At 36.4% G+C, this 18477-nt stretch overlaps 1 protein-coding gene across 1 annotated transcript in view; it reads left to right on the forward strand.

Annotated features, from left to right (window-relative positions):
* The window catches only part of COL25A1 (collagen type XXV alpha 1 chain), a 393583-nt gene that overhangs the window by 235777 nt on the left and 139329 nt on the right, over window positions 1–18477 (forward strand). Inside the window, exons 6-7 of the mRNA XM_012766225.3 lie at window positions 15702–15728; window positions 15868–15894. Coding sequence (XP_012621679.1) covers window positions 15702–15728; window positions 15868–15894 — 54 coding nt within the window. The remainder of the gene's footprint in view (window positions 1–15701; window positions 15729–15867; window positions 15895–18477) is intronic.

Below are 18477 nucleotides of genomic sequence, written 5' to 3' on the forward strand. Positions count from 1 at the left end.
AATCTGGACCTTAAAGTGAGTCATTTAAGGAGGACTTTTTCCAGCAAGCAAATGACTCGAGAGCAATACCATTGCTCCAGGCATGGTCCTGGCGTCACGCCTTAGTTCTAATAATTGGTTTTCTGCACAGATCTGGGCATCCCTGTTCTGGTAACATTTCCTGGCTCCCCTGTGCCTACATTCCCTTTCTACATGACTCTTTCCAACCCAGGCCCTCCTTTTCCTTTCCTCTCCACTGCCAGGGATTAGAAGCATGGCACTAATATGTTTTGCAACCTTGCTAACGACAGACTGAACAATTAAGTCCCTCTAGCTTACTTCCTACCTGACAGAATTCCAGATTTCTGTTTCTTGTAAGCCTGAGTCCACTGCCGTTCAGCATGCTGTGGAGACGAGCATGTGGCCTGGCACTCACTGCTCAGGGAGGCAGGTTGGGAAAGTGAACATTTAGCTTTTTCCTGCACCTGCAGAGGAGGCGGCGAGGATTGGGACTGAGCGTTCTGATGACCTACATATCACCCTATGTGCGTCGGCCAGGCAAGCTTTTCTGTCGTGGTTCTGATTACGTCACTCCTCTACCTCCAAACTTTGAGTGTCAATGTATCTACCACTTAGAATGCAATAGAGTCTTGCCTCTTGCCTGACATTCAAATCCTCTGATCTAGCCTGTTTTCTAGACTTACCTCCCATTAAGTTTTCATGAATGTACTTTCTGGACTCTATGCTTAACCCAAACCAAATCAAACTGTTTACTTTTTTCTCTTCAAATTTTTTTTCTCTTTCTTGGAATAGTCTTTTCTCCTGAACTGCTTCTCTCCCAACCCTTAGACATGCTGTCTTCATACATTCGAATATGACCACCCTTCGTATTTGAATGCTGCCTCTTCCATAAGATGCTTTACTCTCCCTTAGCTGAGTGTGACTTCTCTCTTTTTCTGCATACCCACAGCACTTGATCTGTACATCTTTTTATTGATATATTACTATATTCTTAGAGGGGCACAGACTTTGAAATCAGACATCAGAAATCAAATACTGGCTCTGCCACTTCCAAACTCTATGATCTTGAGCAAGTTACTTAGTCACTGAGTCTCATTTTCCCCATCTGTAAAGCAAAGATAATAAGGTCTTATCTAAACAGATGGTGTGAGGATTAAATAAGATAATGTATGTAAAACATCTAATGTGATACCTAGTACATAGCAAGCACTCGTTGTATATTAATTTCCTTCCTCTATTTTCCTCCTTCAGTTGTATCATAATTATTTCTAAACATCTTTTCTTTCTTTGTAAATAGCTTTTATGATCTTTAAGGGCATGATCTACTTTTTTTCATCTTTAGTATCCTCCACAACACCAAACTTAGTTTCTTGCATATAACAGACATTCAACAAATATTAAGTTGTGAATAGTAGATCCAAGAGCTTAAGAAGAAGGAAGATGAGAAAGAGAGAAAATGATCAGCTTTTCATAATTCTAACTGCCTTAGTCAGTTGTGGAGGAGTGGATAGAGAAAATGTGGCATGTATATACAACGGAATACTATTCAGCCTTAAAATGAAGGACATCCTGTAATTTATGACAACATGGATGAACCTGAAGGACATTATGTTGAGTAAAATAAGCCAGGCACAGAAACGATAAATGCAACATGACCTCATGCATATGTGGAAGGTGAAAAAATTGATGTCATAGAAGCAGAGAGCAGAACCATGGCTACTAGGGGCTGGGGGAGTTGTTAAGAAAGTGCTGGGTGATGTTGGTCAAAGGAAACAAAATTTTATTTAGATAAGAAGAATAAGTTCGAGACATCTGTTGTACAACCTGGTGATTATAAATAATGACAGTGTATTCTAGTCTTGAAAAATGCTAAGAGAGTGAATGTTAAGTGTGCTCATCACAAAAATGACAACTATATGAGGTAATGCATCTGTTAATTAGCTAGATTTAGTCATTCCACAATGTATACACACTTCAAAACATCATGTTGTATATGATACATACAGTTTTCTGTCAATTTAGAAATAAAATACCTAGAAAACAAACAAAAAATGCCCTAGTCAGTAATATCATATGTCATAAATAATGACATGTAAATGAAATCTCTGAGGTTTCTAAGCTCTGAGATTTTACTGAACATTTATCTGTTTCAATATCTTGCTTCCACAGGGTTTCAAGAGTTTAAATACCTTTCTTTCCTTTCATTGTACAAGTTTATTTATATTGACATTTAATCTTTGGTGAAAATAGACAGTACAAATCCAAGGCTATTCTTATGGTATGTTATTTTATTTTGTAACAATTTATTTGTAGAGTGAATTTTGAATTTTAACAATTGAGACTATATAGAAAGTATAATAGTCTAAATTATATGTGATGCCACACTGCTGAGCAATATTCTTCCATTAATAAATAATGTAACACAAGTTGTAGAAACTAGTTATTTTAAAAACCTTCTCAAGTATTCTTTACAAAGATGCATTGACATTTTCTTTGGCCCCATCAGTATCTTCAATTGAGGATAATGAGCTAGTGGGACCAGTGTATGAAGTAAAGGGTACTTCTTCCATACCAACACCATTTCTATTGCATAAAGTGTTGAGTTTCAAAGCCCTCCTCATAACTCCACTTTAGAGTTGCATGTGAACATAAAGGAGATACAATTCCCTTAGGAATTTGGAGGACTAAAGTGCCGTGCGTGTTGTAATTCTGTATTACTCAGTGAGAAAAAAATGTAAGAGAAAACCACAAGCAAATACCATTAGACAACTGCACATGGAGGCGTGTGGCTCCCATTTGTACTTTCTCAGATGTACTTGAAAAGAAGTGGAAGATGTCACTTTGCCTTTTTTTCCAAATCTTTTTTTGGATTTTGGTTTTTTTGTTTGTTCATTTGTTTGTTTGTTTTGGTGTTCTGATATTGTCATTGTAATTTCATAATGTTTTACTAAAATTTACAAAACTCAAGCTGTGTATGCCTTGTAAGGGATTATTCCTGAATAAAATATAATATTTTGGGGCAGTATTTAACTTTCTATTCATATGTTTTTAATTATATACAAAGCTCATTCTAACCTAACACTTTAGCAATTCCCATATTTCATGTTTGTGTTCCAGTCCAGCCTTTTTCAGATCCATATAGTCTGACCAGGTTTAAGGGGAGGACATATACATTATTTAAAAAATCTGAAAAGTAGGGCCAGGCGCAGTGGTTCATGCCTGTAATCCTAGCCCTCTGGGAGGCTGAGGCGGGAGGATTGCTCGAGGTCAGGAGTTCGAAACCAGCCTGAGCAAGAGCAAGACCCTGTCTCTACTAAAAATAGAAAGAAAATTAATTGGCCAACTAAAATATATAGAAAAGATTAGCTTGGTATGGTGGCACATGCCTGTAGTCCCAGCTACTCGGGAGGCTGAGGCAGAAGGATTGCTTGAGCCCAGGACTTTGAGGTTGCTGTGAGCTAGGCTGACGCCATGGCACTCTAGCCAGGCAACAGAGTGAGACTCTGTTTCAAAAAAAAAAAAAAAAAATCTGAAAAGTATGTGCCTTCCATGTGTTTGTGTGTGCATATGTGTGTATACAGAAATTCCTTGCTCACTACACAATAGAGCTGTCATGTTAAACTGGTAATGTATTCTATCCTGATAAATCATGCTAGACTTGCAAAGTATTATCATCTTCCATTATCTTATTTATGTGGTGGTTATATGGTAAAAAATAATGATAATGAAAATCTTAATGCCTTAGATTTTTTGGATTTTATTAAGTAGCTAATATGGTATGAAAGACTCCATTGTACTCCAGATAGTCTATGTCTTTGAGTACACATAGTATAACAGCTTACTTATTTTACTATAGTCTATATTTCTTTACTGTTACATGATAATTTGTATATTTAAATGGTATAATATCATCCCAAAGTTTAATTTCAGCTTAGAATTCTTTCCCACTGAAACTAATTGAAGAACTTCTATTGCCAACTTTGTGCTATGTTTTCCATCAATGTATTCCTCTCAATTCTATCTGAATAAAGGTGAATAACATGTAGCATTTTATGATAATTCACTCCTACATTGCTTTGCATCTGTGGAAACTGTTGTGACTGAACTTATTCTGAACTTATTCATTTTTATATTTCAATTTCTTTATATAGTGTTGATAATATAAGAAATATGCAATAGATTTTGTTAAATAAATGCATACATTTAATAATTCAGATTTAATGATAATTTTATATGCATTTGATAATGAAATGACAGAGGCTACTGAAATGATCAGCTTTTAGCAATCTATTTTTAAGGTAGCATGTGAAACACATTATATGGGGTTAAGGGTATGGGCTTCAGAAGTAGATACCTGGGTTTAAATTGTGGTCTGCCATTTATGAGCTGTATGACTTTGGACAAATTAGTTAACTTTTTTCCTTCAGTGGACAGTTTTTCATTGTAAAATAAGGATGTTAGTTAATTTGACTTAATAGATGACTTAATGAAGCATGTAAAACAGTGTATGGCACATGTAAGTGTTATTATTAAAGGCCTATTTATGCACGTGTAAACACCCACATACATACCTTCTTACGTCAGCACTCACGCTGAGACAGAGCCGTAAAGACTTGATCTTACACTTGTAGGTGATATTTTATTTGATAGATAAACATTCAATAGAACGATAACCTCAAAGTATATAGACATTTAGGATAAATAATTCAATATTAAACTTAAAAATTTATGAAAAGTGATTATTACTGTTACATATGGTTACAGAATAGGACTCTCTATGTAAAACATTTATGTATACATTTGTAAGTATAATTGTCTTTAAAGATAGCAAAAAGTTTTAGTTCAAAATATTGTTCTTCAGTGAAATAAAATTAATTCACTTTGAAATGTTTCAAATGTTTCAAATTTTACTTATGAATTTTTATGCATATTACATATGAATGTATAATTTCACATATGTATTTTTAGAGATTTCTTTAATTGATAAATTTTATATCCTAACCAAAATTTTTGATAGGCTAATTTTATTTTCTAAGTATCTCCAGACATTTCAATTGATGCCACATTTCAAATACAATATATATCTTGGATAGTGTAGAGATTAAAATGGGGAATTCTATATGATAGCAGTTAGAAATATAGCTCCAGAAACATTTGATTCTATCTTCCTTCTTTTGGGAAGGGTATATTTAAAGCTTATTAATATAATGACTGTAGGAGAGTTTAATCCCTCCCTAATGCTAATTTTAGTCCATGAATTGTTTTCCCTCATTTATTTTGTTTTGTTTTTGCTGGTATATTTTAAAGCAAAGCCAAGATATCATGTCATTACATCTGCAAATACTGAAATGTGAATCTCTAATTTATAAATAAAAAATATAATTATCATTTTGTCAACCCTGATAAAATTAATAATAATTTCTTAATATCAATACCCAGTCCATATTCAAATTTTCCCAATTGACTAAAAAATGCCTTTTCTATAGATGCTTTGAATCAAGACCCGAAGTCCACACTGGACATTTAATTATTAAAACTCTTCAATCTCTTGTATTCTACAGTAGTCTTTCTTCTGATTGTTTCATGTCATCAATTTTCTAGCACATTTGTTCTACATATAGAGTGTCCCACATTCTGGATTTGTTTAATTACTTCTTTATGGTGCCATTTAATTTATTCCTGTTTTCTGTATTGCTTTTAAACTGCACATTAAATTTAAAAATTTGATTAGGTTTGTCTCAGACTTTAGGAAAATCTGTTACAAAGGTATAGCACCCTTCTGAGTTCATCATATCAAGAAGCATATAATGTTTAGTTAATCAGCCTGATTTCTAGCAACCTTCTTCCTAATGTGTTTTGCATCCGTTGAGGATTGTTACCTATAGCAGCTTTTTCATTATGGATTGCAAAATGGGCCTCTGAAGTTTTTTGAGCTGAGGAGTGATACATTCAGAAATATGTTCAGAAAAATTAGACTGACAAAAGTATGTAGGATGGAGTAGAAGGAGAAAAGGCCGGGGGAGGCTTGTAGACTGTTCTATTTATTTAGGAACAAGAGTGCTAGCAGCATAAGTGGCAAGATGGACATAGATTCAAGGGGTTTTGTAGAGAGGATGACATCTATAGGGCTTGGCAATGGATTAACTGAATCAAATATAACACCAAGCTTTTAGGCTTGGTGGGGTAGTACTGTGTTTAACAAAAAATAGAAAATTCAGGAATCATGATTGGTTTGCAAGACAAATTGAGAAGTTTGGTTTGAGAATGTTGAATTTGAACCGATGGTGGTATATCTTGGCTTAGACATCTGGTGAGCAGTTGGGAATGCAGGATTGCAGTTTGGAAAAGAACTTGGGGCATAAGTCAGGTAATAGTTAAAGCCTTGAAGGGTATATTTGATAGCTGATAAAGGATTAGAGTGAAAAAAGAAAAGGTTTAGACACAAATTTAGGCAATCTGAACACTTATGGCTTTTGTCAACCTCTCCTCCCCAGAACTCCGGTTTATTTGGTTTTGGTTTAGCTCGGATAACTCCTTTCCAGGGCCCAGAGGACTCGCTCAGTGGTTTTCCTTCCCATGGCTCAGCTTTCTCCTTCCTAGTGGAGAAATGCCCTGAGACCCATAGTATTTCAATTCATGTTCCTTTGCTTTTCCCAAAGCCAGACTATAAATATGACTTCTCTGCTCCTTCCCTTTTCTTTCCTCAAATCTGATTTCCGTTCTTTCTATGATTAATCTATTATTTTGGGAAGCCGGTGAAGACGATAAAGAAGATAAGGCATTAAAATGAGGGAATGGTGGGCAAAGGCAACTTTTCTTCACCTTGTCTTTAAAAGATGGTGACTGAACATGTTTGGAGACCACAGAGAAGAGCCCATAGGAATTGGACAAGCGAGAAAAGGGGCAAGATTGGGGAGAGGCAGGCAGGTGGGAGGTACAGGATTACCTTCCCTCCACAGAAGGAGGAGGATGAAGATACAGAAAAATCTGAAGATGGAGAGTGGAGTAGTTGTAGAAGCTCATATTAGAAGCTTTTGATTGTTAGCCATTAGCTGAAAATGAGAAAGATCCAACTTACATTGGATCCTAAGAATTATAGACAAGCCCCAAGATTCAGGTGCTCCTAGCCACATCTGATAGTTGTGTTTTTCATTCCTTCTGAAAATTTCCTTAGACTCTGAGGGACATCCTACCCTATCCTTGTGTTGTGCTCAGTGGCCCTTCACAAAACCTATATTGCTCTATTCACCGTACTACACATGAAGCCAGGGATCAGGCTGACCTTGAAACCAGGCTTTTTAAATGGCCTGAGTAAAATTATGTTGGGACAATATATTAGGAAACATGATGAAATAGTTGATTGTAGATTAAGGCCAAGTTTTAAAGATGACTCTATCTTTGAATACATTTGAATCGTATTGAGGACAGTTGAGTATTGTAGGATAGCTACACTGTGAGCTGGAAAATCACAGGGGCTGCTATGGGTATTAAAAGAGCAAGTTGAAACTTTCTTTTGACAAAAGGAATGTTTAGGAGTCCAAGTCTTTCACCATGGAGTTCATTTTATTTGACCCCTTTAAATAAGTAAAAAAAAAAAAAAATCAAAGTTAAACAGAGAATTTTTAGCAATTTCAAACATATCAATGATACTAGGAAGAAGGGAACCTTGGTTTTGATTGGCAGGAGCAATAATTTGACTGCATTTAATTTGTATTGTGTTAGAAAAGAAAACCAGAGTGAATGTCCCTGATTCCCGCTGTTTTATAAGCCCTTAACTCCATTGAGCTATATCAGTCTTACTTTTGAGAGTCCTTTTTTTAATGTTTGGTTTTTCTAAATTTTCTTTAGTGCTAGACCCCACTAATTGATTCCTTATGGCAGCTGCTTATGATTTAAGACTGATCATGGGCACATATACTCCCTTGTTGAGGACTCTAACAAACATCACAAAAACCTTATAGTTACGATCTCACCACAGAAAATAATAGGCATAAAAATGTATTTTCTAGTGAGTGGGGCTGGTTGTGATATTTTAAATTTCTGTTCATAACCACCCCCTTCTGCTTGGTCTCTTTTAATCTCCAATACAGAATGAAAGGTGTTAAGTCTGAAGCTATAAATATGTTTATAGCTATAATTCCCTTCCCTGACTTAGCAGAGTTTGACACTATTATAAACACAGTTCTTCTGCAGCAACTTTGAATCTGGTTCTTCTAGAATTCTTTACATGTTGCTGCTCTGAACACTAAGAGTTTTGTTGCTTTATTTTCTTTCTGGGTCTTTGAATCCTGCAAGAACTGATTAGTCTCCTGTCTGCGCTGGGGGTGACTAAGTGGTTCTAGGGCCTAAAGTTTATTCTTATTTTATTCATTAAAGTAATGTGGTTAAAACGACAATGAAGTTTATTTACTTTGTTTAGCTTGGAAATAATTCCTGAGCAATAGAGGTCAACTATATTAGACCTGCATATTTTCTAAATATTTTCAATCATCCATCCAGGACATTTCCTTTTGGTTCAGGGGGAAATCAATATGTTTACTTTCTTGACCCTTAGGTCAAGTATCTGAAAACTAAGTTTATATTTACCATCATTAAAATATTAAAACTATGGAGAACGTACTTAATAATCACTATTGGTAGGTCAGACATTATGTAATTTGGTTCAGTATAATGTTTCATTTTAGCCAAACAGTTGGCATTATTTTCCCCACTTTACAGATGAAGAAACTGCAACTCATAGAGATTCGTTAACCTGCTGCAGGTCACACAGGTGATTGTGGCCAGGATTTCAGCCTGGATCTCTTTGACTCTAAAGCTCAAGCTCTTAACCACCAGTATACTTTATTTCATGTACTTCATTGTAGAGTAATTCTTCCAAATTATACTTTTACTGTTTTTGCTTTCTACTGGAGCATTTAAAAAGAAATTATACGCAAGTATGCAAACACACAATTTATCTATACTCACATATGGGAACTCCTATAATTTTACATCAGGTTTTTCAGAAAATTTTCTTTTAGCTTTAAAAATGTACACATTACTAACTCAAGTTATTTGCAAAGTTGAAAGTCTATAAAACAAAACAATTCGGTGATTTGCAAGAGAAATGTCCAAACGTATTATGCTAGTAAAACACAAAACTATATGACTTCAAGGTGGAAGTACATATTTGAAAGAATACCTACTCACATTCTAGTTAGAAGTAAGCCTATGCTAACTACATAAAACACTTTATTCAGGAGTAGGGTAGAGGTATCTATACCGAAATACCTAGGTTTCCTATTTTTAAAGTAAAACACTAGATTTTTCAGGTGTTAATACTATTTGCCATGTGATTTTCTGTAGTTTTGGATACCTGCTAAAAACTGTGGCACCAAATTTAATTTTTTCATGAGCATGTGGTTTGAATATGTGTCTCATTTGCACAACAGGCCAATTTATTAACAGTAATGCAGTCTGGGGAGAGTAGAAAGAAGTCTTACAATCCGGAGAACTGAGGCTTCTACTCTCCAGGTGAAAAACGGGATATTCCCTGTTTCCCTCCTCCCTGGGAGATCGTGACGCTGGCAGAGTGACGTTTGCAAGACTGCCTGCGCACAGCAGGACGGAGAGCCGCGTCAGACGGGGCAGTGGCCACGGAGCTGTGCTGGGCCCCTGGACGTGGCCCGTGCAGCGGGCTCTCTTCCCTGTCTTTCCAAGACGAGCGAAATTATGGCTCTTAAACTATAGAACTTTCATGTTTGGTGTGCAGTTTAAAAAGTAGAAGAGAGGAAGCATAACAAAGGTGCCCTGTATGCAGATGTGAAGCAGAGGGGTGGAGGCACAGTTACGTCCATCTGGGCTGCTTCTACTCGACAGTGATGACAGAGAATGCTCGCGCACGCTTGTGTTCTCTCTCGCTCTCTCTCCACTTCATCTCACCACCCTTTGTTAAATTGATGACAGAATCTGGCCCAGACGCCTGAGTGGGGTTAACTAGCTTCCCCAAACCTCTTTCCTGCTCTCACCCCCTCCACGCCCCACTCCACACGCGGCCTCACCACCTGAATCCCTGGTCTTCCCCCATGGGGTGGTGTCCTCTGGTGAATGCTCTTCCCTTCTGCCTGGTCTGCTTCCTGGCTCCCCAGAATACCTCATCTCTGGCCAACTTTCAGGAGCCTATTTCAATATCATAGTTTAAACTCTCAGCTCTGGCTCTCCTGCCTCCTTCCTTCTCTGTACTCCCCAACACAGTGCTCATTCCGCTCATTGTGATAATGTTTGCATGTCCCCCCTCCAGACTCAGAGCACAGTGCTTGGCCAACAGTCAGCCATCAATGCTTAGGGAATGAGACCTGCTTGGCCTCATAATTCTACAGTAATGAAAAGAGTAGTCAGAAGAAGTTTTGTTATATTTTGCAAATGAAAATAAACTTAACTCTCCTGGGATAGAAGTCACAATCGCATTCTTACTCTAGCAGCTCTGGCTGTAAGAATTTCTAGGGTTTGCTCTTTTTCCATTTTTTTCTCCCTCCAGCAATATTGAATTTTGTTTTCATGACTATCTTTTAAAAATCATTCCCTCTTTAGCTTTTGCCAGTTTCAAAGTAGGTAAAATTTACAGTTCAAGTAAATAAAAGGCCATTACTGGAATACCCAACCCCTATATCTCTCTTTTCCAGCTATATTTCAATTACTTTTATGTAGAATGAAATCCAGTATTTTCCAGAATGTCATTCATTGTATCTCTCTTTGCTTTTAGTTTGGTTTTATCATTTAATTGAAATAGGCAATAGAGCATGGAAAAAAAGCTAAAACCTCAATTATTTGGGCAGAAATAGATTTTGGAAGACTAAAATTGCTATAGGGCAAGACCAATATTAAAGGCTTGGTACAAACAGAAAGGTGGTTACTGCAAATGCTGAATTTAAAGTCTTTTGAACACGGGCTAATTTGAAGTTTGCCATTGACAATGATAAATACTTTAGTAGTAAATTAATAACATCTTAACAATGCTCTAAATATTCTAACAACCGAGTGACAACACTAATAAATAAAAACTTATTAGCATTTTTAGTACTTATGTAAATAAGGCTTATTACATAAAACTAATTAAAAGGATCATTTATAATATTCTTATTTAGTTATTAAAGTGGGCCTTATAGAAGAAGATTTGACTCCAAATCTAGACCAAACCAGGGCAGGAATCTCAAAAAGAGCCTTATATAAAGCTATGACCCACCATTTATCTCTGACTTAATTTCACCATATTTCCTTTCCATTGACTCCAACTTTGTTCTAGCAACAAAGTTTTATCTTCAAATAGCTACCAACTATGCATTGAAACTGTTACCTGAACAACAACCATGTCTGCTAAATATTAGGTTGTTAAGCTTATGTGTTGAAGCAACAAAGTGCCATTGTCAAATACTCTGTTATTTATGGAGTCATTAATTTGTATGGTTCACATTCTTAGTTAAAACTAGTGAGTTTTTTTTAAACTCTAAAGACAAAAAAATAACTTTAATTTTAAAGATTAATAATCAAATGAACCTTTCTTTCATTTATAATGTTTTGACTTAGAAGAGAGCCATGGCTCTCAAATTTTTAAATACTATCTATGTTTACTAAGGTAGCCCACTTTATTCTTCAAGTTCAACCCATATTTTCAGTGAAGAGGATCTGATTCAGAAAGAAGAGTGGGATTTCAGTCACAGGAGAAGAAAACACCTGCTGTTAATCCCGGGTGCACAAGTGGGGGCCGGAGTGTCCTGAGCAGCCACCGCAGCTGTGAGTGAAGGTTGACCTTGCGTCACTCCTGTCTTAAGCCGGCAGGTGCCGGGACGCCATGCTGTCTGCTCACAAACAGCCTCTTTTGAAGAAGCAATATTTATTGCTCCATTGTGAATGCACATTTTCATGTGTTCATGAATTAAGCATCCTTGCTCAGGGCAAGCTGGCTAAAGAGCTCTAGTTGACACATGTGGCTTTGGTGTTAATAATTGGACTTTGAGGGAAAAAGTCATCGCTGTTCCTCACTGTAAAATAATTTCAGAAAAACTTTGTCCCCAAAGATGCCATGTAACCTAACAAAGTGCCTTTAGAGGATTGGTACAATGAGAGACTTGGCCTCTCAAATCTCACCAGTATCCCATGCAGACCTCAAGCCAAAAAAAAAAAAAAAAAAAATCTCACCAGTAAAAGCAAAGAAAACTTTAAAGAGGAGAAGCTTGGGAAGGGGTAGGAGCAGAGGCTGGGGAGGGGTCTACAGTCATGGCTGACCTCAAAGTAGCTGGATCTTCTTGAGGTCACTTTTTTCTTAATGCTGGTATGTGGAAAGTGCTTGACTTTGGCACTAGACTATTTAGCTTTCCCAGGACAGACACTATGTCTTTCTAAATCAGCCTCTTTCACCATATCCTCCACCAGTGCTCAGAACATTGCCCAGCTCTTTATTGGCATTCAACACAAACCGAAATAAAATTAAGTAACATGCTACTTAAATCAAGACTAGAACCTCCATTGTATTTCTTAAACTTAATGATAGGTATCCTCTGATTATTCTTTTCTTTGGCTTTCATTTTCCCCACCAAAAATAAAATCCTACTTGTATAGCATTAGTAAGCATTTTGCATGTGTTAAAATAACTAAATAAATTTCTTAAACTTAATTTACCAGAGATACCATATAGACTGTACTCACTAATCACTACTTGAGTCACTAAAAAAAAATTATAAACATTAAAGGTTTACTGAAAACAGTAAGAAAAATAATGCTCTTATTGTTCCTCTTTTTAATGGCAATGTCATTTTTTGGGTAAGAGAGAAAAGGGTCTTGTAAAGTTGATTCCATTATCTTAGCCCCTCTCACACTCCCTACTCCTCTTCAATTCTCCTTTCTCTCCTATTGAACCTGAGACCTGCATGGTGTCTGTGACACTGGGAATGTGAGGGAGGCATCTGAGAAGACGCTTGTGGAAGGCAGGTGTCAGACACATAGGCATCATTCTTGCCGAGAATCGAGTTCTGGAGCTGTGTTCCAACACGTAGCATCAAAACCACTGCATTTAAATTCACACAGACTGGGTTAAAGTCTTGGCTACCTCACAAGAAGCCTAACATTGATAATCTTCGAGTTTCATTTTGGCATCTTTAACAGGGTTATCAAAATACTCTCCTCACTGGATTGTGGATAACATTAAATTCAGTAACAGGTGAATGGTCCTTGTCAATGGTAAAGTGTAAAAAATGTAAGACATTATGTTGTTGTTATTAATCTCATGATAACCTCACAGCTGTTACTAGAAGCGCTGCAAGCGAGAGTGGGACTGTGGTAGTTTCTCTGTGGCGAGCACTTACCTAGCAGGAGGAGCTGTGAAAGTGGAGCGCTGCTGCGTTCCCACCTGTAGGGACACAGTCTCCACTGAGCCCTAGATGGGCCACTTCGCTAGAACCTTGGCTTTCCTTCCTTCTAGACCTGTCCTTGTTTCCCAACCCTGCTAAAAGTGGAGATGGGAATTGAAGGCGACCCTGAAATGCTTCAGTTCCTCAGGTGGGCTGAACCCAAAACATGACTTTGTCTCTAAGAGCTAGAAAAGACAACATAATTGATGCCCCCAGAATTAACGTTTCCCTGCTGTACCCTGAGCATTCAAAAAAAGTTTTTAAATAAAAGAGAGAATTAGTGTTTCCTGCTCATAGTTTTGTTCAAAGATAAAGAAAATCTCAATGTGGCTCAAGAATAGACAGGTGCCCAACAAAATAGAAATTTCTATAAAGAGCCCTGATTTACGACAAAGGCAATACTGTGCTACAAAGGAGAAAAGGCCCATTGTTAGTAAATGATATTTGGTTAATTTTATATCCACATTTTAAAAAAGCATCTTGACTTTTACCTCATGTTATACACAAAATCAATTCTTAATGAATTCAAATTTAAATATGAGAGATAAAATAATAATACTTTCAGCATTTAAAATAAACAGAAAAAACTCATCAAACATTGGAGTAGGCAAAGATTTTTAAGTGGGACACAAAAAGGAATAACTATAAGGAGAAAAAAATGTTAAATTGAGTTTTATTAAAATTAAGAATTTAGAGGCGTTCATCATAAACCACTTATAAGAGAACATAAAGATAGTACACAAAATGGGAAAATATATTTGCAATAAATTGTCTGGCAAAAGACTCATATTCAAAATATGTAAAGATCTCTAATCTATAGCTCTGTCATCTACCCATACATGTACATACATAATATATAATACACAACATATAAAGAACTTTAGTAAATCAATAAGACAGTTCAATAGACCAAAGGCAAAAGATGTGAATACTTTATGAAAAAGGATGCAAAATGGCCAATAAATGTATTAAAAGGGATTCAACTTATTGATCACTGGGGAAATACATATTAAAACATGATGTGAAGTTACTACATCCCCACCAGAAGGCCTAAAATGAAAAAGATGGAAAATATCAAGTACTGGTGAATGCACAGGACAACTGAACTGAAACTTTGTACATTCCTGGTGGAGGTGTAAATTGGAAGAACCACAATGGAAAACTACTTGGCAGTATCTATTAAAATTGAACATATATATATTCTATAACCTAACATTTCCATTCTTCTATATACACCCAACAGAAATGCATATAATTTTTCACCAAAAGATACCTGTTACTACTGTGTTCATAGAAATACTAGTTGTAATAGCCAGGACCTAGAAACTCCTGGAAACAAATGGCCATCTACAGTAGGATGAATGGATAAATTACAGTATATACACTCAGTGGAATGTTATAAAGCAGTAGGAACATTCTACAACTATGCTCAAAATTATGGATGAATTTCAGAGGGAGAGGATTGCAAGTTGCAGGTGTATGCCCACCTTCGAATAGACTTCATGAAAGAGCATTGTGACCCACTGGAGAAACAACAGGGGACATTCAGAGTGAAGGAGAAGGGGATGGAGTGAACCACTCAGCAAGATAGGAAGGGACCTGGGGGAGGCATCCGCACATGGGGAGGGACACGAGGGGAGAACCCTGGGGCTCCACGCTGCCCCACAGGCACTGTGGCCAGAGCTGTGAGGGGGCCCCACCACCAGTGCAGACCCCCAGACTGAACAGGTAGCTGCTTGGGTTCTGCGCTGCAACATTGCATTGAGGAGCAGGCGCAGCTCTCCAATTAAAAGAGTAAAAATAAAATTAGCATCTCTCTTAAAAAAATATAGATGAATTTCACACCTATTGGGCAAAAGAGGCTAGACACATAGTGTATATGATTCTATTTATATAAAGTACAAAAACAGGCAAATTAATCTATGTTGTCATAGGTCAGAATAGTGGTTACTATTGGTAGAGGGTGGTGACAGGGAAATGTCACTACAGGAGTTTCTCACTTGCTGGTCCTGCTCTGTTTCTTTAGCGGGGTTCTACTTGCATAGGTGTGTTCAGTTTGTGAAAACGTATTCAGCATATTATATACTTATGACATAGTGTTTATATGTATATATACATACACACATGTGTACTACTATTTTTACATTCTAATCAAATTACAATTATACTTTAGAAACCAAAATTCCTTGAGAAACCTCATTGACAGCTATGTCTCTGTGTACTTTGAGTAAATCTTTCAACTGACCTGGCTGATCTATTCAAGCTAGAATATATATTTTTTTAACTGATTTTTTTTCCCTTTCTCTTTCTTTTTTTCAGGGCCCTCCTGGTCCAAAAGGTGATAAGGTAAGAAAATGCATAGCAGAAACAAATTAAGTTCATAGAAATCCATATTGGCATCACCTAAACTGTATTATATTTTGAGTTTTTAATGAGCATCATGTATAGATTTTGGCTAAAACTATCATCTCATCTTATTCTACAGGGAGAACAAGGTGATCAGGGACCTCGGGTAAGTTGTGCTCTGCCTCTCCTGGGCAGCAAATTAGTTTCCAGCTCCAAATTTATTGAATTTAAGTACCCCAGCTTCATAACTGCCATTGTGCCACATGGTTTAGTAATAGCTGGCAAAATAGTATACCACTTGTAAGTGAAAAAGCCTTAATAATAATTAATGTTTATATTTTGTTGCATATAATTAATGTTTATATTTTATCTTTACCTGATGCCTATAACTAGAACATTCTACAATAATTAGACCTACGAATTAATGGCTGGAATCCCTTCTTAAAGTCAACAATAGCCACCTTTCCAATGACTAGTGGGTCCTTCGGATTTGCATGCATTGTTTTGCAACATAGAGGCCATATGGATTTCAATTGAATTTGGCCTTTTTGCTACAGTTAAACTTTACGTGCTATTGCATAAATATGTTTTATTATAGATAAAAATATTAATGCATTTCACATATTTATTCTTCATCATAATTTTGAATAATACATGTTTACATTTCTTGTTTATTATAGATTTTTAAGCAGATAAAAGGTATAATACAAGTTAGCATTGCAGAATGGATGCGGCATTCTTTTAAGCTTCTCAAATGTGGCCTTTTTAACCATTATGACACAATGGTGAATGCTTCGTTACCTTGGTAGTGCCAAGTCCTCTACTTCACATCTGTGCCTTATTACCCAAATGTTCAGACATACTGTTTCAATGATGTAGTGGCTCCGCTCAGACATACCTCTCAATTTTCTCATGTCACTATGCACAAAAGCAAGTATTTGGTTGAAGAGAGTAATTTTTTACAGTGGAAAAGCACATTTAAAACTTTCAGTTTGAAAACAGAAACTATGTAGTTCTTTCTGTAAAACACACTATGCTTAGTTAATTATTCAATTCATTTATATTGCATAGAGATTTTTTCATAAAAGATGCAGTTGATGCAAACTTGAAAGGTTTGAAGTCTAATTATCTCCTCATGTTTCTTAAACCAGGTAAGAGTTATGCTGTGATTTACTTTCCCTTCTATTCTTCAGCCACTTCTTCATGCAGAAAGAATGATCATGTCTCAGAGCATTTTGTTTCTCATGGCAGTTAGTTAAAAGCTCATCTTTATGGTCAAGGAGATTAAACATCATGTTATCTACTGTCATGAATGTGAATGGAATAAAACTCTCTTAATCTTCAATGATTAGGATATAGCCACTTGCTCCATAGGTGGTGACTGTTTCACGACATGTCTCCACAAACTGAGTCCCATTTCTTTCCACACACAGTATCAAAATCACTCAACTTGCCCTTTCTAGGTAAGAGGGGAACTGTTTCCATTCTGAGAAATCTTCTTTTGGCAAAGGAAGCGAAAGGGTGGTTCACAGCTTAGCTGTCATCGGTATGCACACAGTCCTCATTTTCAAAAAGGTGTTTTGGCTTTCATCGTTACAAAGAGTGATGATTGATTATAAAGCTAGGCCAAATTTTCAGGATGAAACCTGAAACCATCTGGAATTCACCTGGTTTCGTGTTGCATTACAAACGAAGACTTGGACCAGGTTCCTTGAAAGTTTGGCCAAAGTTCATGAACTACTTTGACAAACCCAGACTGCCTTTCATACAGATTTCAGCCAGTTTTCACACTGACTGGGGCCAAGTTTCACACAATTCAGGGGCCATTTAGCATTTCAGAAGGAAAGTGGCAAAAATTTATCTCATTTTCCTCTGGATTTTGCTGTGTATTGAGGGAATTTGGATTATATTCATAATGCAGGAATCTTCATCATTGTGGGTATGAGTTAAATATCCTGGACAGTACATGTGAACGAGAAGTGGAACTCCCGGTGTTACCTGTCTTTTCTCAGATTCCTAATGCAGAAACAAAGCAGGTCACATTCAGTGCCCTTAGAATTTTATAAACATGCTGTCTTAGTAAGATGGCATTAGCTACTTATTAGGAATTTATCACATCAAGATAGTAAATTGAATTTTGAATCAGTTTTATGTTTCAAAAAAATCAAAAGTAAGAACTGGAAAAGTTTTAAACTTTAATGAAAGTGAATTTTGCTCCCATCCTCTGTTTAGGAACACTATTCTAGCTGATCCTGACTGGAGACTCTCTTTTTTAAAATGGAGATTTTTGTATTTAAATACCCTATTTTCATCCTAACATAGATTGCAGATTCCACTCTTTATCATACTATTTGTTTCAAAGGATTTATTTCTTCCCACAATTAACAACTTAACTCCAAACTCCATTGTTTCAGTTCCTTGTTAGGTTACTTTCCATTACAAGACCTATACCATTTCCTTAATATGAGATCTTTTTTTTCTCTTTGGCTCTCTAAATGTCAAACTGGAATATGTTAAGCCATAGTATATGACTCAAAGCAGAAAAAACTTGAAGATAGTATAGAAACTAAGAATGTGAAACTATTTCGAAGTACTTGCACATATATTTAGCAATACATGGGGAGCGCCTACTGTGTTCAAGATACAAAGCTTAATATTATAGACATAATGAACGTGTCCCCTTATCTCTTTCTCTCTCCTCCTACCACCGGAAATTCAACCTACTATCAGCTCATGTCCTTGATGACTG

This window comes from Microcebus murinus, chromosome 27 (genome assembly GCF_040939455.1).
Source record: "Microcebus murinus isolate Inina chromosome 27, M.murinus_Inina_mat1.0, whole genome shotgun sequence".
Taxonomy (NCBI): domain Eukaryota; kingdom Metazoa; phylum Chordata; class Mammalia; order Primates; family Cheirogaleidae; genus Microcebus; species Microcebus murinus.